The sequence below is a fragment of the Syzygium oleosum genome, unplaced genomic scaffold, assembly GCF_021117445.2.
Source record: "Syzygium oleosum isolate NSW1041296 unplaced genomic scaffold, Sole_v2.1 Sole_v2.20, whole genome shotgun sequence".
Classification (NCBI taxonomy): domain Eukaryota; kingdom Viridiplantae; phylum Streptophyta; class Magnoliopsida; order Myrtales; family Myrtaceae; genus Syzygium; species Syzygium oleosum.
The window spans coordinates 4955063-4977843 of NW_026607504.1; the positions used below are offsets into that span (position 1 = coordinate 4955063).

Here is a 22781-nt window from a genome sequence, read left to right on the forward strand (position 1 = left end):
ATGGGATTTTCGCTGCTCCCCCCAAACACTCGAGAACTGTGGAAGGAGTGGGAGCTGCGGTTCCTCGTCCTCCTCAGCTTGTTCCTCCAATTGACCCTTGTGACTCAGGGCTACCGGAGGAAATCCATCTACAGGTACTGGATCCGAATCGTGGTCTGGACGACGTACCTATCGGCCGACTCCATCGCAACCCTCACGCTCGGCGTCCTCTCGAACCGCCTGGCCAACATCAAGGAAACGAAGGGGACGATCGATGCGAAGAGCCAGATCACTGCTTTCTGGGCGCCGTTCCTTCTCGTCCACTTGGGTGGGCCTGACACGATCACCGCGTATGCCCTGGAGGACAATGAGCTATGGTTGAGGCAGGTGGCGCGGCTTTGCGTCCAGGTAGGACTAGCTTGTTACATCTACTTCATGGCCTTGTCAGGGTCTACGCTGTCGATATTAGCAGCTGGGATGATCCTGATGGGGTTCATCAAATATGTGGAGAGGGCATTGTGTTTTTACTTGGCAAGCGAAGATCGACTTCGAGATTCGATGCTTTCGCTTCCCGATTTTGGTCCCATATACCCCAGGATAATGGAGCAGTACGCTCTGAAGAAAGAGGAGGGTTACCGAGTTGGCATTGCCGAGGTCACGGAGGTCCCGGCTCCAGAGGACCTCTCAGCCTCAGTGAACAGCGGTCGAGCCGGCGACGAAGAGAAACCCACAACTCTGGTCAAAGCCTACGAGTTGTTCAAGATCTTCAAGCTTCTCTTCGTGGGCCTTATCCTCAACTCTGGCGAATTGGCGGCCAGTAAGCGCATGTTCATGAACCCTGCCATGGACTCGGTGACGGCTTTTAGGATCGTAGAGATTGAGCTCGGGTTCATGTACGATCTGCTCTACACCAAGGTGCTGTTGCTGAACCGTGCTTGGGGCACCATTCGTTGGGTCATTAATCTCTCGGTGCCGTGCGCCGTGTTAGTATTCTTCTCCTTACAGGATAGGAAGGATTACCCCAAAGTTGACATCTATATCACCTTCTTGCTGATATGCGTGGCTATACTTTTAGAGATTTACTCGGTTCTTCTCGCATTTTCATCCGATTGGGTTGACCACTGGCGGCTTCAGAGACCTGGCGGGTCCACAATATCATCTGCCGTGGCTTTTCTCCAGATCTGCCCGAACCCAAGGTGGTCGAATTCCGTGGCCCAGTTCAGCCTCTTGGGATTATCTATCAGGAAAAGAAACAAGATCTTCAGCAAGTATCCGAAGCTTGCCAAGTTAGATGAGAAGTTGGAGAAGAACTTCTGCGTCGGTTACAAAGAGTTCAAGAGCAATATCAAAGAATGGACCTTCCATCACATGAGGGGTACGGTCGATCATCTGGGAAAAAAGGGCAGAATGAAGAGCGTGATGACGAGTCTTAAGCTGGAGGCTAGCGAAGAACTGAAGACGTCAAACAACGATGACCTGATGTGGAGTGTGAACGATATGGAGTTCGAACAGAGCATCCTCATCTGGCACATCGCCACCGAGCTGTGCCACTACAAGGACCTCGACGAGATGCAGAGAAAATACGCGGAACACATCACGGACTACAAGATGAGTAAGCTGGTCTCTCGGTACATGCTCTATCTTTTAGTACTCCATCCTTCCATGTTGCCAACAGGGATAGGGGTGCTCCGATACGAAGATACTTCCGTCGACGCTCAGAAGTTCTTCGACGACAAGCTAGCGGTGTTGTCAAAGAAAGAAACCAGCATCAACCCATCGGTTGTCAAGACGTGGGCGCAGAATTTATTCAAGAAAGAGAAACATGGCCACACCCGTGTTAAAAGCTGCGAAAAGGCGCACAAGTCAGCAGAGTCGCGCGATCTATGCGAAGTCTGCCATCTTCTGCTCCATGTGGGAACTCAGTTGCCCGCCACGAAAATGCGCGGTGGCAAAAGCAGGTCGGTGCTGTTTGATGCGTGCCGTCTCGCATCCCAGTTGAATAAACTCGAGCCAGAAGACTTTGGTAGGAAATGGAACTTGATCGGCAAGGTCTGGGCGAAGTTTCTGATATACGCAGCTTGCCAAAGCAAAGGCTTTGAACACTCGGAGAGCCTGAGCAGAGGAGGAGAGCTTATCAGCCATGTCTGGCTTCTAATGGCGCATCTCGGCGTAGCGGAGCTGGTGCAAACTTCCGAAGCACAATGCATTACCAAACTGACCCTGAACTAGTGCTTTCAGGTGGAATGCGACTTTTGCTTAACCTACTGTTACTTGAGTAAGATGAATAAGTGAAGCTCATCATCTTGAGATGGTGAGGTTGAGTTGTTTCAAATATAAGTTGTACTTGAGGACTCAGGAAATAATAAAACTGTGTATCAGTCGTTCTTCTTCACGGGAGATTCAAATACCTCAAAGTCGTTCGTAACTTTCGCCATATCTTTGATTCGTAGCTTTCAATTAATAAAAAAAAATGTAACTCTTAACCTAGCATAAATTGGTAGCTAGGTTTTTATTTTTGGTCGAATAGTAGCTAGGTTATCTACAACGTTAATAACATTTTACTTAGAAAAATCCAATTTGGGGCCGGATTTTGCCTATTTATCACTTCTAGTTATGACTTTATCTAAAAATAATTTAAAAACAAAAGAATTAGTTGAAGGTCCAAAAAATAACGAAAAACTCGTTGTATGTGGTTTTACGCGGCAATATTTGAATACTTTGGAAAGTTTCGAGTGTTTTGTAACGTATAAAAGTCAAAATATGAGCGCCGCAAAATTCATGAAAAATTAAAAAGTAACTCTTTATTCCTTAAAGTGGTTCGTAAATATCACATTTAAATTTTAGACGGTTCGATTTTCTTTGTTTTGTTTTTATCTGTGCAATATTATGCAGCAACTTCTCCATCTGTACTTATAAGTTTTAAAACTTATAATGAAAGTGCGCTTGAAATTCTAAAAATTTAAAAAATGCAATTAAATCCTAAAATTTATCACAAAGTGAATTGAGTCCTAAAATTTTTAAAAGTGCAATAAAATCCTAAAATTTGTCAGATTGATCTAATTAAGTCCTCAAGTCAATTGTACTTGTTGAAAGTCTTAGACTCGAATTGAACTTTTTGAAAGTTTTGAGGCTCGATTTCATTTTTGTGATAACTTTTATGACTTGATTACACTTTTTGAAGTTTTAGGACTTAATTGCATTTAGTGCACTTATCCCTTTTTTAAAATAAGGGTTAATATCACTAAAAACTCCAAACCGATATGCATATGATAAATTTACTCAAAACTAATTTTTTGATTACCAAAATCCCAAACCCAGTATACACCGTAATAAATTTACGATATAGCACCACCGGTACTAGATTGACTATATCTGTTAAGGTTTTATATTACTCCTGCTAACAGAAGTACTAATTCTTCCTCTACTTTCACATATTAAAGCAGTAGACATAGGTTTATCGAATTCTCTTTATGGATGTTCTCACTTAGAAATAATCACAAACTCCATCAAACGTCAAACTTGTTAATACAGAAATATTAGTATTCCAATTATTGCGCAATGAGCTTTTAAGATTTGGTATCTAAGTGAAAGTTAATTTTTTATGAGATAAAAAAAAGTTCGAGTTAAAATTTTCACTCAAGGTAAAATTGGTATTTTTTTTGGAATTATGCCCGAATATTGAGATTGAAAGATATATTGCCTTGCTTTATAATATAAAGATTTTGATCACCCAAAAAAAATTCCTAGTTAAGTTTAGAAATGTTGGTCCTAACTGCTTCGTCTAGGGCCTTGGATTCTCGGTTTGTGGCTACAATATAACCTCACCAAATTAAGGGTAGTTTCCTATCAACAGGGGCCGTCTGTGCCTGTCCACTAATGTGGCGGGCTGCCATACTACGAACTTTATTTTAATCGTGCCCGCACGCCTTGCCCTTCTTAATTCCTCATGTATTTTTATCTTGGAATTCCCTCTATATGAAGCAGTTCAAGATCTTAGGCTCCGTTCGTTTGGCGGAAAATATTCTCCTTTTGGAAAATATTTTCCCGGAAGTCATTTTCCTGGAAAATGTTTTCTCGGACCATAATTTTCCGGTGTTCGGCGATCAATATGAAAAAGTTTCGGAAAATATTTTTCGCCGCGATTAGCATGGCGGCGGCCGCGACGGTGGGTGGCCGCGATGAGCGGCGGCCGGCGACCGGCCACCTGGCCCCCAGCGCAGCGCGGCCCGGCGGCGGCGGCTAGCGGCAGCGGCGCGGCAGCGGCGACCGGCGACCTTAGTGAAGAAGAAGAAGAAGCTCGGAAAATGATTTCCGCTTTTGAAGAAGCGGAAGTCATTTTCCATGACTAGGCTATTTTGTGAAGGGGGGAAGGAAAATATTTTCCCACGGAAAACGTTTTCCGCCCCCCGAACACCGGAAAATCCGAAAAATATTTTCCGGGAGAATATTTTCCGTCAAATGAACGGAGCCTTATTTAGGTGAAAAAAAAAAGAGCGTGAAAATGGCTTAGAATATAAAAACAAGAAAAAAAAGAAAATATGGAAAAACGAGCGGATCCATAGCCCGATCCGATCATTCCTCCGTCCTCCTTGCGGACGCTCCGCTCCCGCCGCCCGACGCCGACGCCGACGCCATGGAAGAGCTCCCGCCGCCGCTCTCCGATACCCGCTCGATTCGTCGCTCGAGAACCGTCCCTCTCTCTCCGCCCAATCTCTCGACCCTCGTTGTCGCCGCCGCCGCCATCGTCCTAGCCTCGTTCTTCGGCAGCGCCCAGGGCATCAGGTTCCCGAATCGGATCCCCGACCCGGCCGCCGGCTCCCCGACCCGGCCCACGAGGACCGCCGTCTTCGCCCTCGGAAGCTTCTGGCGGTCCGAGGCCGTCTTCGGCTGCCTCGGCGGCGTCGTCCGGACCGCCGTCGGTTACGCCGGCGGTTCCAAGCCCAACCCCGAGTACCGGAGCTTGCGCGATCACGCCGAGTGCGTTCAGGTAGTTTACTTCGCGAATTTTGATTCGGTTTTATGGTATGGAGCTGTTGCGAGAAGATTCCGTGTAATTGCACATTGAATAGGAGACGGAGAAGGTTGGGATTGAACAGATCAGAAGCTAATAATGCTATCAACTGAGTATTTAGTGTCAACGATTGGAAATGCTTAGCTACCATTTATCAACTAGTTTGGATGCCACTGTTTTTGTTTCTTTCAAATTCAGAATCCTGCCCTTCATTTGTTGTTTCCTTGCACCTCCATTAGTGTGACTGTTAGAATTTCTTCCTATTAATTGAGGACACCATTCGCTATAGTCATCTGGGTATTAAGCATCCGGTGCCACCGCCAGGTGGTGTTTTGGCTTTATTTTGACGAAACATCAGAGTTTCGACTCTGTGAAAACAGCGAATGATTGCGTTATGGTCGCTTGTGATCAGTTGGATGAGTTCTGCATGTTTATGGAATAAGGGTATTCTTGTCAGTCTCTTAGTGTCTGGTTGATGAAGAGATTGATATATGACCTGGAAAGAGGTAAAAGAGAATGTTTGATCCTGTAAGTTTGCATTTTCGTCATTTGTGATTTGCTAATGAGGTGAAAGGTGCTGGATTATTCTTTCGCTTTCCTCTGAGGATCAGTCTGACTTATGCATGTCAATCATTTGGATTCATACATCTTGGGGCCATCAATGTTTCTCTAAAGGAGATCAGGGGGCTCGTCAAGGATAGCCGTCCTTAAATGATGAGAATTTTGTTGGAGACAGAGGGCATATGAGGTTAGGATTTGATCAAGCAGAAGCACATTTTGGATGTGAACCCTGTTAGCATGAAGGGGTAAATCAGGATTCAAACTGAGAACCATCAAATGAAAGCATTGTTTTAACTCTCCCCTTTCTTTTTCGTCCTGCCGCATTTCTTTTTCCTTTTGGGGAGCGGGAAGGAGGAGGAGGAGGTTGGCGAGAAATTTTCATCTATAAATCCTCTCTTTTGGGCAAGAGAGTTTCTAAACTTCTGTTTGTCCATGGTTTTGGGTTCCTGTGAACATTACTATTAAGTATTCCTAATCGGAACTTCATCTTTTGATTACATGAAAATTGCTAGTTGGTATCGATATTTACTTGTGCTTTGTTTGTTTTTGTGAATGCTGCTCTGCAGGTGGAATATGATCCTAGATTGATTAGTTACAGGCAACTTTTGGATGTCTTTTGGTCTAGTCACGATTCAAGGCAGGTTCTTGGGCAAGGTCCAGATGTTGGTAACCAATACAGGTGGCAGCAATTATTTGCATTGGCAGTTTTCCCGTTTAACAGAATTAGGATATGTGGTCTGTTGCTTTGTGTCTACCTAATATTTATGGATGGACTTCTTGTGTTGTCAGGTCAATTATCTTCACAAATGGAACTGAAGAGTCCAGGCTAGCAGCCCTCAGCAAAGAAAGAGAGCAAACCAAGTCCAAGAGCAGTGTTGTCACTACTCAAACTCAACATCTCGAAACATTTTATCCTGCGGAGCCTGAACATCAGGTTAAGTATTTTGGAACTGCTTCATCATTACTTGAAAGTGTACATATCAGAAAATCGAATCCTCCACGGTCATGTTAACTGAAGAGGTCGGAATATTTTTTGGCTGATTATCAAGTTGATGTGTCTGAAGACGTATTTCTTTATTTGCACCTGTCTATATCTGTTATTACATTGAAAATTGGGTCCACCCTAACCTTCCTTGGTTCCTCTGCAATGTGTTATGGCACTTCTAGTTCTTTAGTTTGGTTTCCCCTTGCAATCTCAATGCATATATTGCGGACATATCTGAAATCTTCAGCTCTGTCACTTGAGAGATGCATGCACTCCGTATGAATTCTCAAATGTACCATCTGGGACTTTCGTTGATTACAAGGAACTGGAAATAATCTCTTCTCCCCAGCATTTCTGATGAGAATTCCCATACCATGAAATGTGCAGAAGTTCGAGCTCAAGCGGAATCCCCTCCTCCTCCAGCTGATGGGAAACCTGCCTGAAGAGGAACTTCAGAGATCCCGTTTGGCTGCAAAAATGAACAGTTTTGCAGCTGAGCTTTGCCCACCTCACATTCAGAAGCAGATCGATGCGAAGATCGGTGATATCATCAGAAAAAGTTGGCCTCTCTTGAGAAATGTGTAGTTCCTAGATTAAACAATATAACAATTGTTTCGGATGACAACAATTCATCAGTCCATTCCGTGCCAGGAGCTGTAAATCCAACTTTTCGAGAGGAAATCAGATAATATTTGATGACATGCAACTGTAATTGTCCCGTAGATGTCACCATCTTTTTGTACCTGCAATATGTTCATCCGATACCATGTAGTTTTTCTGTGGCACTTCTGTCAAAGACAATCGTCCTGCTAATCATGCTCTGTATTACTGAGCTTTGCTTGTATTATATCTTGCTTTGTGACGTGAATTAACTTCTCTTTACTTTCCATCTCTTGAAACTAATGCTGGTTTATTATACAAAGTTTGAAATATACGTTGAGAAAAGTAAAATGGAAAATTATAAAAACTAAAATCACTAAATAATCAAGAGTTGTGCTTTTTTCACTCCTCTTTTGCTCTCAGGCTCCTTTTTACAGTGTACTGACCATATTACCTCGCTAAGAGTCAAAAGTGGGGTTCATTTGGGAATTTTTTATTTGTTTCTTTTTTTTCTTCCACTTTCTTTTTTCTTTTCGGTGGTTTTGTTGATTAGGGAACCCAGGATCTGAAGATGATGTTGTTTCCCGCAACGGTTCCTTGATGACAATGTCGAGCTATTTATCCTCTTGAATGGCCAATTGCTGATGCATCAAGATTATCCTCTTCACGTTTAGGTCTTGCTTGCATTACCTGTGAGCTCAAACACCTCGATTGTTTTGTTTCAATGCTCAGGAATCATAGTGAGAATCAAAGCATCTTCGGAGAGAATTACGAGCCCTCTCTGCACTAGTAAAGCTTTAAGTGATCACGATTAGCGTGATTAATCCTTAACCTGCTATTATGGAAGTTCAACACCAAGGCCAAGCTCTACAAGGAAGTCTTGCTCTCCTACCTATTTCTTACTAATAATCTGAACTACATGGTGGAAAAATCGAGATTGACGAACCTCAAATATGCGAGGCATGCGAAAAAGGTGAGGCAATATGCAGTGAGCTATGCGGCCGTGGCGTAGAGCAAGGTCCTCTTGTTGCTGCCAGAGGTGGCGTCCAAGGGACAATCAACAGAGTTGGCAAGGGCGTGTCTCCAGAGTTTGAAGCGGCGTTTGAGGAGGAGTATCGAAAACAGATGTTGTGGACCGTGCTAGACGAGAAGCTCGTGAGGGAGGAGATCAAGTTGTCCCTTGTGAGGGGTGATGGCGAGGTAGAGAGGCAGCTCGTGAGGTTCTATAAGACCACGCAGTTGTTGGTGTGCATGGAGGTCTCGGAGGAGGAAGATGAAGACACACAATATGCATCAACACAAGCGAGAACAAGACGAAAGAAAAGTGGAAGAAAAAAAAAGACCTCAAATGGGCCCCATATTCAACTCTGAGTTACAGCATTCTAAGGTGAAAAGAGTGAGGGGTAATATGATCAGTATAATGTGAAAGGGAGTATTTGAGCCAAACGAGGAGTGAGAAAAGCATCACCCATAATTAATATAAAATTTGAAAGATAGCTTCTGCAATTAAACGAATAACTTCCACCGTAAATTCATATAATAGACATGCGATTGCCGCAACAAAACTGCTTTATTCGAGTAATTTGATTTAGTTCATTAACGCCGAACAAAATATTATGGTACCTTCAAAAAAAAAGAAAAATAAATGTAAACATAACCAATAAACGTGTCTTATCTCTTCGTTTACATCATATTTCATATTACAACGATTCAAAATATGCACACAGATATCTCAATTGCAAAGCGCGATTCACGTAATTAGGCGTTAGGTAGATTTTATAATAAATATTTCACGTTGAAAATTCTCACTAGTGTTCATAACAATATAAGCATTTTAAGAAATTTGTAATTACATACATAAATTAATTACAGAGACGAGGGATTTATAGTTTCAAGATGGGATAATGATACAAATAATCTCTGAACTTTGACTTATTGTGTAATATGGCCCATGAACTTTTAATTTATTCAATGTGGCCATTGAATTTTATCTCAATGTATAATGTGGTCCTTGAACTTTTAATTTGTTTAATATAATCTCTAAACTTTCGGTACATGTTCAAATTAATCCATGGATTGAACATTTTTATATAATCTAATGACTAAATTGAATATGCATAAAAAGTTTAGAGATCATATTAAATAAATTAAAAATTTAAAAATCATATTACATATTGAGCTAAAGTTCAAGAATCGCATGTGTCATTTTTCCTTATAAGATATCGATTGAAAAAGCTAACACGGGGGATGAATTACTTTCAATGATGTGTCTATTTCTAATATACGAAAAATAGTTTTTTTTTTATAAAAAAATCCATCATTTAAAGTTCACACAAGACAGCATTCCCTATAAAAGGCCGCCTCCCATTCCTTGACTCTCTCTCCATCTTCTTCTCCACCGAGCTCACCACAATCGAACTCAACGCGGCGAGAAGGAAGAACGAGGTAGACGCGCCGCCGTCTCCAGCTGCCAAGATAGAGTCCGCCGATCGCAAGAGGAAGCGACCGCCCCCGACCTCCTCGTCCGCCGATCCGGCCGCCGCCGCCGCCGCCAAGTCCGGCAGCCTCAGGGACAAGCACCGGGCGAGGGCCAAGATGTCGTCGTCGTCGGGGGCGAACCAGGTCCGCGCGTCACACATCCTCGTCAAGCACGAGGGATCCCGGCGGAAGGCCTCGTGGAAGGATCCGGAGGGCCGGGTCATCCGCAGCACCACCCGCGAGAGCGCCGTCTCGCAGCTCAAGGCCCTCCGGGAGGACATCGTCTCCGGCAAGGCCAAGTTCGAGGACCTCGCCTCGCGCTTCTCCGACTGCAGCTCCGCCAAGCGCGGCGGCGATCTCGGTTAGCCCCTTTCGTTTAATACTGTTCGCTCTGGCCCGTCGATAATTGGAGATGAGCTTTGTTGTTGTTGAATCTGCATCTACTCATTTGATGGAGTCTGCCTTCTATACTGTTTATGTCTGAGAAATCCACGGGACTTTAGCTGAATTTGTGAAGCCGGAAGTTAAAAAAATTTAACTTTATTCATGTCCCTGAAACAATTTGTCCTTGATTTGATTGGAAGAAAGATTATGTAGCTGGAATTTGATCAATGAACGTATATGCAATATTCGGTTGTTAGTTTAACCTGTTGTAAAGTTTTAACCTCGTGATGCCAGATGTGCATTGATGGGGCTTGATTAAGTTCTATCCCTATCTAGCCTTTTCATTTTGTCAAATGCGTGTTTTGTGGAGTTATCCGTGGTCGATAGGAGGTAAATTACCGGAGAATAGTCTACACCATCTCATGGAAAAGGATATCATGATTTGAGCGAGTGTGGCAGATCCGAATATATGATTGCAGTTTTGACCAGATAGCGGATGTTTCTAATTCTTCCCGACGATTGTTATTGCAGCCCGCAGGCATGGTCTGTTAACTCACCAACTTCAAAACTTGTGGAAGAATCCGTTGTCTCTTTGAAATTCAAACTACATGAACTAAAAAGAAATACTCTAAGCGGCTTCTATGAGCTATATTTTCTGACTTGTGCTATATCAAACAGTTTTCAGAATACTTTTCTCATGTTATTACATGTCTGGAATGTTCTTGTATTGTTAAGGAAATAAGATAAAAGTTCATCAGCTGAATGAGGTATCTTTCCATCACTTTTTTCATGGTTTTCTGCCAATAGACCCCCATATACATGATAGTTGTCTGTTCAAAAGAAGAAATAATTTGGTCTTAGTGTGTGCTGCCTAGGTCCCCTTTAATATGAGGAAAAATCTTCCAGTAAAGGGAATGTGAAAAAATCAACAGCCCCTGGAGGGAGCTTCGCCCTTTGTTGGACTTTGGCTGTTAAAGGGCTTTGATTTTGCATCGAGGGAAAATAAAGGTGGTCAAAAAGTTGTATCGAGAAGGAAAGAGCTTATTCAAATACTGCCTTTGACTCGTTTTGGGCTATTTGGAAGGAATGATATATTTGAGCTTTTGATTGTAATTGTAATTTGATAGATACACTCCAGGATAGATGGGGTTCATATGCTATCGTAGCTTTACGAGACGTCTGCATGATTTATTCCATCCTAGAGGCATTTGAATAAAAGTTGAATTTGCTTGATACACTCCAGCTTAGATGGGGTTCATATACTGACTTTGCTTTACAAGACAACTTCATGATTTATTCCCAGCTAGAAGCTGTATTTCCATTTCGTGTACCCTGCTGTGGATCATTTTCCTAGATGATTTTGTGGCACCCTTGTCTCCCTTGATGAAGTTTGCCTTCACTGATGTAACAATGCTGTTTCTTAAACCAGGTCCAATTTGCATCTTCGAATGACAAAAACAGTTTTTTGATGAAGGACAAAAAATATTAAGTGTGAGGCACCAGCATGCTTCATATTCCCTGACCTAGTTGTTATGTCATCAGAATTTGTAACTTCAAGCCTCATCTTCCTTGTTCCTATTACCACACCTTAATGGTGAATTTGACAAATTTCTTAAAATCTGTGTTGGCCTTTTCAATGATTCTTCCATTTGAAAAGCTTTTCTGGTGAAGAAGTCCAAGTGATGCCGTATGGTCTAATTGCACAATGCATGACTGTGAGAGTTGGGGAGAGTGTAAAGAAAACATGATGCGCTCATGTAGTTGGAATGGTTTTCACTGGCATGGCTTTGATCTATATTTAGAGTTGCGGAAAGACAGATGTGTTACTAAACCAATATGATGGAAACAAGAATATGAAATACGAAGGAATGCATGATTAATGTGTTTCTGTTGCACCTGTCTTAATGGAGGACAAGAAAACACCAATTTCAACTTCGAGAGGAGGCCAAAGTATAAATAGTTTCACTAAGTTAACCCAAATATCTCCACTCTTGTCAAACCATTAAAATCAGCCTCACAAATCTCTTGTTTCCAAGCTATTGCCAGTTTCATTCCCTTACAAAGGCTAATTAGCAGGTTTACTTCAATAAGGAAGTTAACTGACTTATATGTCGAGGTACCATGTATTTCCTCAATTAAAAGATCTTCATTAACAACAAAAATGAACAAACCCAATATAAAGTATTATCCAATTGAGCTTTCGCTGATCCCCAACCTCATAACAAGAGAAAAGACATGGTTTGAATGGCTTCAAATTGATTGTTGTGGGGGACTTGAAACTGGGCATAGTTGTGCCTGTGGGGAGGAAAAGTTGTTTTGTGCTATTCTATTGATAGAAGGAACTTATTATAGTAGTAGTGTTGAGCAATTTACTGAATGTTAACAGTGTCCCTCTCCTTTTGTTATCCTAAGGAGCTAATCTACGATGTTGAAATGGCTGCCCTTCTTGTTCTGTTTAGGAATAGCAAGAAGTTACTGCAATTCCCATTCCTACTTCAAATGAAGAGGGATGAACACATAAATTGAGAGACGCATCAAATTGACAGCTCTTCGGTGCTTTATCAAGAGCTTGACCCATGTGGTTTGGACAGGGTGATATGTATATGAGTTTATACTAAATTTTAATCTTAAGAAATCAGACTCGACAATGTGCTCAGTATTTTTCCAGAAACATCGAGACATTTTTTTCTGCTTTTCTTTCTTTTGACTTTACTCTCTTTTCGATGAGCATTCGCAATAGTGTGTAAACATGCCTCGATGAACATTTTCTTCTGGTGATATATTCTGCAGCTTCATGTGAAGTGAATTAGGTTTATAGCTCTGGCTTTGCACTGTCAGACATCTAACTCCACCGATAAAGAAAAGGAGAAAAAGGAAAAGAGAACGAAAGGAATGACAAAGGACTATGCGTGACGCTTTTCAGTGTGTAGCATGATGAAGAATCGGTATATAATCTCACAGACCTCTTAATACTTCTGCAGGTCTTTTTGGGCGAGGCCAGATGCAGAAATCTTTCGAGGAAGCGACTTATGCTCTCAAGGTCGGCGAGATTAGTGACATTGTTGATACCGACAGTGGGGTTCACATCATAATGAGGACCGGCTAAAACATAGTTGGAGTGTGGAGAAGATCAAGTATATGATAAATGCTTTGCTTGGGATTCTGGTTATATGGTATTTGACTATTCGGAGTATGTTGCCATGATTTACTCGTTCCATGCCTCCTCTATGTCAGTGCAATTAACTGTTTTGAGGAAAACATTCACCCGTTAAAAACTTTTGGATGCTTGTTGGGATGTTTCTCGTGATAAAAGTGATTACTTTCTCGACCGACTTGGTTTTCGCACCGTTCTCTAATTCTAATGTCTTATCGTTGGTTCATGCGATTCAGATAAGAGAGACCATAACGATTAGTAAATGAACCACAGCGACATATAACGAGTACTGTGTTGGAAGAACGGAAGAAATTGTGGCAAATTCGATCGACAATGTTACATTTTATGAGCTGACGGCAAGTCTAGACAATGGAGGTAAGTCGGGTGCACGTCGTTTGCTTGCTTGCTTTGTTTAGAATTAGCCCCGACACATCTGCAATAGAGAACTCGACTATAAAGAAAAGTTCGAAGATTAAATTATGCAAATCAAGTCAGTTAAACGACTAAATCTGAGAAAAAAGGCAGCCTGTATATTTTTGATGGCTTATGAAAAACCAACCATGGAGCGTCCCCTCCCGCAAGGGAAAAGTGCCAAAAAAATTTTAAACCTTTTGCATTGGTGCTAATTTAGTCCAAAACCTTTTTTTGGTGCCAATTCAGTCCTGAACCTTTTGCATTTGTGTCAATTTAGTCCTAAACCTTTTTTTGGTGCCAATTTAGTCCTAAACCTTTTGTATTGGTGCCAATTCAGTCCTAAACCTTTTGTCTTTGTGCCAATTCAGTCCTTCCGATCAATTTTGGTTGGATTTTACTGACATGGACGCCACCCAGCCGGCGGCTGGTCACCGGCGCTGACGTGGACAACTTTAATAATAATTTTAATATTTTTTTGAATTTTTTTCTTTTTTTTTTCCTCCTCCCTTCCCCTCCCTCCCTCCTTCCTCCAGTCGGTCGTCGGATTGGCGACCGGCCAAAGGCCGGCGTCGGCGAGGCTCGACCTCGCTAGCCACTAGCGAGGTTGGGCCTCGCCCAGCCATAGCAAGGCTTGCCTTCGCCGTCGCTGGCGAGGGCGAGTCTCGCCCAGCCGTCGGCGAGGCTTGACCTCGCTAGATCCAGCGAGGCCGCCCTCGCCGGCGCTGGCCTTTGGCCTCTGGCCGGTCGCCGCTCCGGCGACCGGCTGGAGGAAGGAGGGAGGGGAGGGGGGAAAAAAAAAGAAAAGAAAAAAATTAATAAAAATTAAAAAAAAAATTAAAATATTATTAAAGTTGTCCACGTCAGCGCCGGTGATCGGCAGCCGGTCGGTCGGCATCCGCGTTAGCAAAATCCGGCCAAAATTAACCGGAAGGACTGAATTGAAACAAAAACAAAAGGTTTAGGACTGAATTGACATCAATGCAAAAGGTTTAGGACTTTTTTGGCACTTTTCCCCCTCCCGTAGCCACATGACATTTAAGGTTTCACGCCAACTCGATCAATCCTTCCATTGTTGACTATATTGTACATGTAGAAACACCTGCCATTTCAACCGTGCTGATCGAACCGGAAATACTTATAAATGAATAATCAAGCAAGGTCCTAAAGATCTTTTCTTGTCTTCCAAGTGAGATAAATGCGAGATTTGTAGCCCTCCGTACAGTGTCGTCCATTTCAGCTGAAGTATCACGTTTGAATCAAGGACTGCACTTGCATTAGCACATTCGCATCACGCCTCACAATCTTGTGCGTTTTGGTTTTGGTTAGGAAAGTGATACTGCTGGCTCAGCTAAAAAAAACTCAACAAATTTCACGTCTTTCATTTGCAGATTCTTCTGCCCAATCAGTCAAAAGTGTACTAAGTTGATAATTGTAATCAAAGCGGTCTAAATCTTTTGAGCAGTTCTAAGGGGCCGACATTCGTCAAACCAGAGCTTCTTACCGGGTCATGTGCTATGGCCAGAGGAGCAATGCAGATTGCAGAAAATGAACAATGCTACACAGAATTATTCAAATTCGCCCGCTTTTCCGAATTCCTCTTGAATATGGCATGAAAAACCAATGCTCCTACATCTTGATACTTAACAGAACCAACAGGAGTCAAAACCGTGCAGAATTCGGTCGATCCTTCATTTCACATGCTACGCCAGCTCACAATTTTTTTGAAGAAACTCCAAGCTTTCGTGAGATCTTAACGATCCGAGTGCATGTAACCTGTACCAACACATGTTTTACAAAACCTTCATTAGCTTTTTTGTGCAAGGGGTCGAAATGATGACCAAGATTACGCCGAGCAGCAGAGCAATCAGCAGGTTGATCACCCTTTTAGCTCGGAAGTTCCTCAGCAACCTCTGGCTCAGCCAAATCAACGACCCACACAAGCAAGAAGGCAGTGAGTTAGCAGAGCGCAAAAAGAAATCAGGGTCAGTCAAAGAAAACCTGGGCTATGATACATGACCGGTAGGGAAAATATGATCTGAGAAAGCCAAAAGTAATTGAAGAGGAGTCTACTCAGAAGATATTTTACAAACACACGCCAGAACAAAGAGAAATTTTACACATTGCAGATGTCACAGGCATGTCGAATACTGCATTTCCTTAAAAAAGGTAAGAAAGGGGGACTAACATGCAAAAAGTGACCGATTATTCCATCTATCAGGAAGAGAAAACAGGAAGTTGGATACGAATAATGTGAAGAATCTTTATTAAGAAAGAGTCTGCTGTACTACAGGAAATCAAGGACCTGGATACAGAAGAATGAGTTCGGGAGCTACTGTTCAATCATTAAAAAAACAGAGTATTTGTTCGAGTATTGAGGAGGAGAGCAGACCCACAAAGATTCTGGGTTCAACTCTGAAGGTGCAATGAACCATGGCATTGTTAATGAGAGGTGTCGTCATTCAATCAACTGGAGCACAATGCCGCGTAATATTGCAACACCGGCGCAAGATGAGTGTGATGAAGCGGTTCTTGTCAACCAGCCATCAAAAGAGGCGAACAGACTGCCTCGGTAAATCTACTCCATAGACTTCATGCCTCGGGACAGATCAAGGGGATCATAGTTATGCGCAAGAAAACTAGGAAGTTGTTCATCTGATGAGACCAGAAGTTTAGGGTGCGTGAAGCCTACGGAAGACTGACTCGTGCGCAGTGAATTCCAAATGATATTCAACAAGAATCCCGAACGACAAGTGTAATGATGAAACGGGGGCAAAAAGAAACAAATGTCTAGACCTTCTTGCCGCTACGATCTTCCGGCAGCGCTCGGCACCCCTAACAAAGGATGCGCATTTCAGATTGAGACAGATTCAACATGAGAAGCTAAGTTTCGATGGTGGACAGATCGTGCGCTGATACTCCAAATAAGGCCATCATCAAACGAGTGAACTTAACTTCGATCCACTCAGTGCCGTGCAAAAGTCCAAACTTGCTAATACATTCCTGTGATGGCTCATTTCCAGTGACAATTCAATGCACGATTCTGTATTCCACAACAACTGAAGCATATACCTCCTTCACGATCACGACGCAAATGCATAACGATCTCCTTGCGAGCTTTCGGACTCGTGTCAGACTTCATCCGGCGCCCCCGTGATGCCGTCGCGACTCTGCAACCTGAGCCCATCGAACCTACCCATCGAGGGGTCACCATCGACAGAGAAGCATAACGATCGCGCCATCATACGAGCATGCGCACCGCCGTGCCGTCGATCGCGGCCTCGCGAGGCGCTACCGCCGTTCATTCGAGCGCTCCGCCTCATTCAACCGCCGGACCTCGACTCTACCGCCGAAGCGGACGCCGTCTCGCTCCTCGCGAATCGCCAAGGGAGAGAAAACGGAGAGAAACACAAACAAACTCACAGAGAATCCGAGATCGCGGCTCGATCTCCGCCATGGCGCTCCAGAGCAGCTTCCGAGCAGAGGCCCGTCACGCCGCCAACAAGGGCGGCTCCTCCGCCGCCACGGGCGGTGCCACGTCAATGAGATCGACCTTAGTCATAGATGATTGATGATCATGCGATCATGAATTAGTTTATATCATTGGATAAAGTCGCGGCCTTCATCGGACGGTTCACAACGCACCGCACTTGCCGTCGCACGGTAAACTCCGGTCCTCGAGGAGCACCGGATCCCCATCTCCGGAGTTTTTTCACCGATTTCTCCATATTGTTATTGACCATACTGTCCTTCCCATCCCCACGTGGCGCGATCTCATTAGCCGGTTAAAAAAAAAAGAAAAAGCGCGTGAAGGAGGAAGATCTACCTTGACTGAACCCGTCCCTACTCTCTGTTCCCTTTCCGCCTCTTACAAATCTCCCCCAAAAACTCCACCATCAATCATCATCATCTGCTTCGTTCAATTCTGCCCCTTTCTCTCTCAGGCATTTCCACAAACACCTCGCGAGCAGACCCATTTCGGCATCCCCCACGCGACAATGGCGACCCAGGAGGAAGCGCCCAGATCCGGATCCGGAGCCAACGGCGAAGCCCCGCCGCCGCAACGCAAGGTGGCCCTGATCACGGGCATTACCGGCCAGGACGGGTCGTACCTCACCGAGTTCTTGCTGGAGAAGGGGTACGAGGTCCACGGCCTGATCCGTCGCTCCTCCAACTTCAACACCCAACGGATCAACCACATCTACATCGACCCCCACAACGCCCACAAGGCCCGGATGAAGCTCCACTACGCCGATCTCACCGACGCCTCCTCCCTCCGTCGCTGGATCGACACGATCTCCCCCGACGAGGTCTACAACCTCGCCGCCCAGTCCCACGTGGCGGTCTCCTTCGAGATCCCCGATTACACGGCCGACGTCGTCGCCACCGGCGCCCTCCGCCTCCTCGAGGCCGTCCGCTCCCACGTCTCCGCCACCGGCCGCAGCCACATCCGTTATTACCAGGCCGGGTCCTCGGAGATGTTCGGATCGACCCCGCCGCCGCAGTCGGAGACCACCCCGTTCCACCCGCGGTCCCCCTACGCCGCGTCCAAGTGCGCCGCGCACTGGTACACCGTGAACTACCGCGAGGCCTACGGGCTGTTCGCGTGCAACGGGATCCTGTTCAACCACGAGTCCCCGCGGCGGGGCGAGAACTTCGTGACCCGGAAGATCACGCGGGCCGTGGGGCGGATCAAGATCGGGCTGCAGAGCAAGCTGTTCCTGGGAAATCTGCAGGCCTCCCGGGACTGGGGGTTCGCTGGAGACTACGTGGAGGCCATGTGGATGATGCTGCAGCAAGAAAAGCCGGACGACTATGTGGTCGCGACGGAGGAGTCACACACGGTGGAGGAGTTCTTGGAAGTAGCGTTTGGGTATGTGGGGCTGAAGTGGAGGGACCATGTGGTGATCGATAAGAGGTACTTCAGGCCGGCCGAGGTCGACAACTTGAAGGGAGATGCGAGTAAGGCCAAGAAGGTGCTGGGTTGGAAGCCCAAGGTTGGGTTTGAGAAGTTGGTGAAGATGATGGTCGATGAGGACGTTGAATTGGCTAAGAGAGAGAAGGTTCTTGTTGATGCTGGGTACATGGATGCTCAGCAACAGCCCTGAGAATTCGGTACTTCTTTATCTCTTGCTGCTCTGTTTCTTGACCATTTCCTGTGCTCTTTTTTGGTTATTTATTTGAAGATCAGCTCGATGCAAGTAAAGTTTTTGTTTTTTAAAGGTTTCAAGGGTCTGGGATGTTCTTGGGATGGATATAGGTTCTTTACCAGTTAATTGTCTATCTTGTTGGGTAGACCAATGAGTTCAAATGTCCGTTGGATTTGTTGTAACTTACCCTATTCATTCGCTTTCAATTAGTACATTTAGATTTTTTTCATTTTCCTTGGTTTGCGTCATTTGAATTTGCTGCTGCCTTTTCAAGTTCGGTTGAGCTTAAGATGAGTTGAAGCCTGTGTTTTTACCTTCTTTAGATCTGCTTAAGTTCTGGAGAGTGCAATATGTTGTGCACAAGAAGGAGAACGGACCAACCCCTTTGTGTTTTCGAATTGATAGGAAAGCAAGGGAAATTTTTTTGATGGGAATGCAGTAACTGGAAGTTTGGTTCTGTCATTTCTTCTGTTGATAGTTCACGATGCGTGATCAATCCAAGGAGATCTTGATCTGGTCATTTTTAGTCTGGACCCTTTGTGTGGGCTCTCGAACTGTTATGAATGTCCTTTTCATATAAGAACGTTTTTTTCTGTGTTTGTGTCGGCGCAACCCATGTCTCCTTCACGAAGTTAAAGATCGAAGAGGATTTCATCTCTGAATAAGATCCAAAAGATCTTGTATTTGTCACGAAGGAGAAAAAATTAGAACAATGATATCACAGATTTTCTATAGACCTGCAAATTGTATATTGCAGTAGGGATGCTGTCTTGTGTGGTATTGTATGTTGAGTTGAGATCTTGGCTATCTCCTCTTATGACAGGGAAAAGTACAAAAAAAAGTTCTAAACCTATTGCATTGGTAGCAATCGAGTCTCAAACCTTTCAATTGGATCGATTAAGTCATAAATCTTTTCACATTGACATCAATCGAGTCCATCATTTCAATTTAGCCCGGAAATTGTTGATATGGACGCCGGCCGTCCTACGTGACACGGCTAAGCCGACGTGGATAATTTTTTTAATTAATATTTTATCTTTTTTTTTTCTTTTTCTTTCTCATTGGTCTGTGGCAAGTACTTGGCCATGGCCGGTGACCGGCACAGGTGAGGGCCGCTGAGGGCGTCGCGGCCTGTGTGAGGGTCACCCTTGCCGAATCTGCCCTTGCCAGGAAAGAAAAATAAATAAAAAAAAATTTCGGAAAAATAAAAAAATTATTTAAAAATGTCTACGTCAACGTCGGCCGTGCCATGTAGGATGGCCGGAGTCCACGTTAGCAACTTACGACCTAAATTGGTCGGATGGGGACTCATTGATACCAATGTGAAAATGTTTAGGGTTAATTTTGTCCAATTGAATGATTTATGACTCAATTGATAAAAATGCAATATGTTTGAGACTTTTTTTTGTACTTTTCTCCTTGATGACGAGAAAGCCCCTAGAAGATTAATCGGTTGATTAAATAATATAAGAGCATCATCAATTTTAATTGACTTGATTATGTTCTGATAATTGAATAGCCATCTTAAATCTATATTGACGTAGGTGGATTGTCCGGAAAATATCGAACAAAAGACTATATATCATGGAAAGGCACGACGTATTTTGAGGAACGACGTATTCCAACCTCGCTCTTCTAAGGATAAAGTGAAAACGAGATCATGGAAAGGCACAAACACATCTTATACCCGTAAGACATCTCCTAGCAAAGAATGACCGAGGAACATGGTTACTTTGAGGGAAGAAAAAAGGCCGGTTCTTATGAATTCCTTATACCACCGTTTTAACTTTTTTACTACTTTTAAAATTTGAATTTTTTGCAATAAGTGGACATACTAAATGATGCGAACGGTTACAAGTCAACATTAAAATAAGTGGGTCGTGATCAATACCGGATAACAATTCATCACATCACTACTATAATCAACTGTGCGAACTCGTCTTCTCAGTATCCCCTCTCTAATTCTTGCGTCTTCGGGTCCGAACTTCAGCAAAATTGGATTGGCTTATTAATTATTTAACCTACCAATGACAAAATGCACCGGATACTTTCTTGTCCCTCACTCTAGATTTGGCTTAGTCAAGAATCAATTCGGAGGAGAGGCACCCGTTTGAAGAAAAGCAAAGAAAAAATGAACAAAATAATAAAACACAATCATAAAAAGAATGCACACCCCGACACACCTCACATGGTAACATTCATACCATGTAATATCTAGGGTTAATACCACAAAAACCCTAAACTGATATATTTGTGACAAATTTATCAAAAATTAATTTTTTGATTACAAAAAACCCAAAACTAGTACACTTGTTACAAATTTATCACAAACTAATTTTTTGACCACCAAAAATCCAAACTGGTACATCGGTGACAAATTTACTCTCCGTTAGTTTCTGTCAAATTTTACTATTAAATTTATTGACCTGGATGACCCATGGTGACGTGATATGGTGACGAGGCAAGTCCACATGAAAATTCGTAGGGTAAATACCACGAAAAACCCCAAATTAGTTCGCTAACGGAGGGTAAATTTGTTATAGGATTACTAGTTTGGAATTTTTGGTGGTAAAAAAATTAGTTTGGGGTAAATTTATCACATGTATACCAGTTTGGGATTTTTCGTAGTAAAAAAATTAGTTTGGGGTAAATTTGTCACAGGTGTACCAGTTTGGGGTTTTCGGTGGTCAAAAAATTAATTTGAGGTAAATTTGTTACAGATGTATCAGTTTGAAATTTTTCGTGGTATTATCCCTAATATCTAATATATGATAGTTACATAATATCGACGAATTTTATGAGGAAAATTTCAAACGAGAGCACGAAGTGAGCTCATTTTCTCAAAAGAGGGTTTCAAGTGGACTTCATCTCAAAATAAGGGAATAAAGAAATCAATTTAGTGTTAGATAAGGGCCTCATAAGTCATAAGCACGTGCATCTCGCATGCCATTTTCCAACCATAATCAAAAGGCATTTTCGTCTATAGGCTTTTTCTTTTTTTCGTTCTTTCTTTCTTTTTTATTTGGGTTAATACCACGAAAAACCCTAAACTGGTACACTTGTGACACATTTACCCCAAACTATTTTTTGACCATAAAAATCCCAAATCTAGACACGTGACAATTTTACCCGAACATACACAAAAACCCCAAATGTACACATGTGACAATTTTACCCCAACTAATTTTTAATATTATTTTTTTATTTTTTTGAATTTTTTCTTTTTTCTTTTCTTTTTTTTTTTTTTTCGCTTCAACCTCGGCGAGGGCCGCCTCGCTCGACTCGGCAAGGGCGACCCTCGCCGGATCTAGCGAGGTCGGCCCTCGCTGGCGTCGGGCGAGGGCCGTCTCGCCCGCCCAGTGCGAGAGCCCGCCTCGCCCGGAAGCCGACGAGCGGCGGCCCGCCGACGCAGGCGAGGGTCGCCCTCGCCTCGAGTCGGGCGAGGATCGCCCTTGCTCGGGCGAGCGGGACAGCCCTCGCCGACGTCGGCGAGGGTCGCCCTCGCCAAATCCGGCGAGGCGACCCTCGCCGATACCAGTACGAGGGTAGCCCTCGCTGAGTCGGGCGAGGATCGCCCTTGCCCGGCGGGCGAGGCGGCCCTTGCCGACGCCGGCGAGGCGGCCCTCGCCCGACGCCGGTGAGGGCGGCCCTCGCCCGGCGCCGGCGAGGGCGGCCCTCGCCCGAGTCGGGCGAGATGCCTTGCCCGACGCCGGGCGAGGGCGGCCCTCGCCGACGCAGGGCGAAGACGGACCCTCGCCCGTGCACGGCAAGGGCGGCCTCGCCGGATCCCGGCGAGGACGGCCCTCGCCGACGCCGCGAGGGCGGCCCTCGCGGCTTCCGCCTACGGCGTCATGGACACCGCCGGCGACCGGCCCGAAGGTTGAAGATAAAAAAAAAAAATAAAAGGAAAAAATAAAAAAATAAATAAAAATTCGAAAAAAATAAAAAATAATATTAAAATTTTAATTCAGGGTAAAATTGTCACATATGTACCAGTTTGGGGTTTTTTTGTGGTAAGTTCAGGGTAAAATTGTCACAGATGTACCAGTTTGGGGTTTTTGATGGTCA

At 44.0% G+C, this 22781-nt stretch overlaps 4 protein-coding genes and 1 long non-coding RNA gene across 5 annotated transcripts; 4 read left to right on the forward strand and 1 right to left on the reverse strand.

Moving 5' to 3' along the window:
* LOC115693095 (uncharacterized) lies at positions 1–2208 on the forward strand. Its single transcript, XM_030620066.2, has one exon. It carries the CDS (start codon positions 1–3, stop codon positions 2206–2208), a length of 2208 nt encoding a protein of 735 aa, XP_030475926.2.
* A 2324-nt stretch (positions 2209–4532) lies between these two features.
* On the forward strand, positions 4533–7383 carry LOC130140574 (peptide methionine sulfoxide reductase A5-like). The gene is made up of 4 exons (XM_056320233.1): positions 4533–4966; positions 6118–6230; positions 6341–6485; positions 6924–7383. The coding sequence occupies exons 1-4, from the start codon at positions 4613–4615 to the stop codon at positions 7119–7121; spliced, it is 810 nt and encodes a 269-aa protein (XP_056176208.1). The 5' UTR covers positions 4533–4612; the 3' UTR covers positions 7122–7383.
* Positions 7384–9507: 2124 nt separating this feature from the next.
* LOC115693092 (peptidyl-prolyl cis-trans isomerase Pin1) lies at positions 9508–13330 on the forward strand. Its single transcript, XM_030620064.2, has 2 exons — positions 9508–9975; positions 12980–13330. The coding sequence occupies exons 1-2, from the start codon at positions 9732–9734 to the stop codon at positions 13102–13104; spliced, it is 369 nt and encodes a 122-aa protein (XP_030475924.1). The 5' UTR covers positions 9508–9731; the 3' UTR covers positions 13105–13330.
* Positions 13331–14922: 1592 nt separating this feature from the next.
* On the reverse strand, positions 14923–17395 carry LOC130140606 (uncharacterized). Its single transcript, XR_008818606.1, has 2 exons — positions 15447–17395; positions 14923–15339 (listed from the first exon to the last, which is right to left on the reverse strand). It is a non-coding gene; the product is annotated as an uncharacterized LOC130140606 (long non-coding RNA).
* A 42-nt stretch (positions 17396–17437) lies between these two features.
* LOC115693091 (GDP-mannose 4,6 dehydratase 1) lies at positions 17438–18939 on the forward strand. The gene has a single exon (XM_030620063.2). It carries the CDS (start codon positions 17562–17564, stop codon positions 18669–18671), a length of 1110 nt encoding a protein of 369 aa, XP_030475923.2. The 5' UTR covers positions 17438–17561; the 3' UTR covers positions 18672–18939.
* Positions 18940–22781: the final 3842 nt, after the last annotated feature.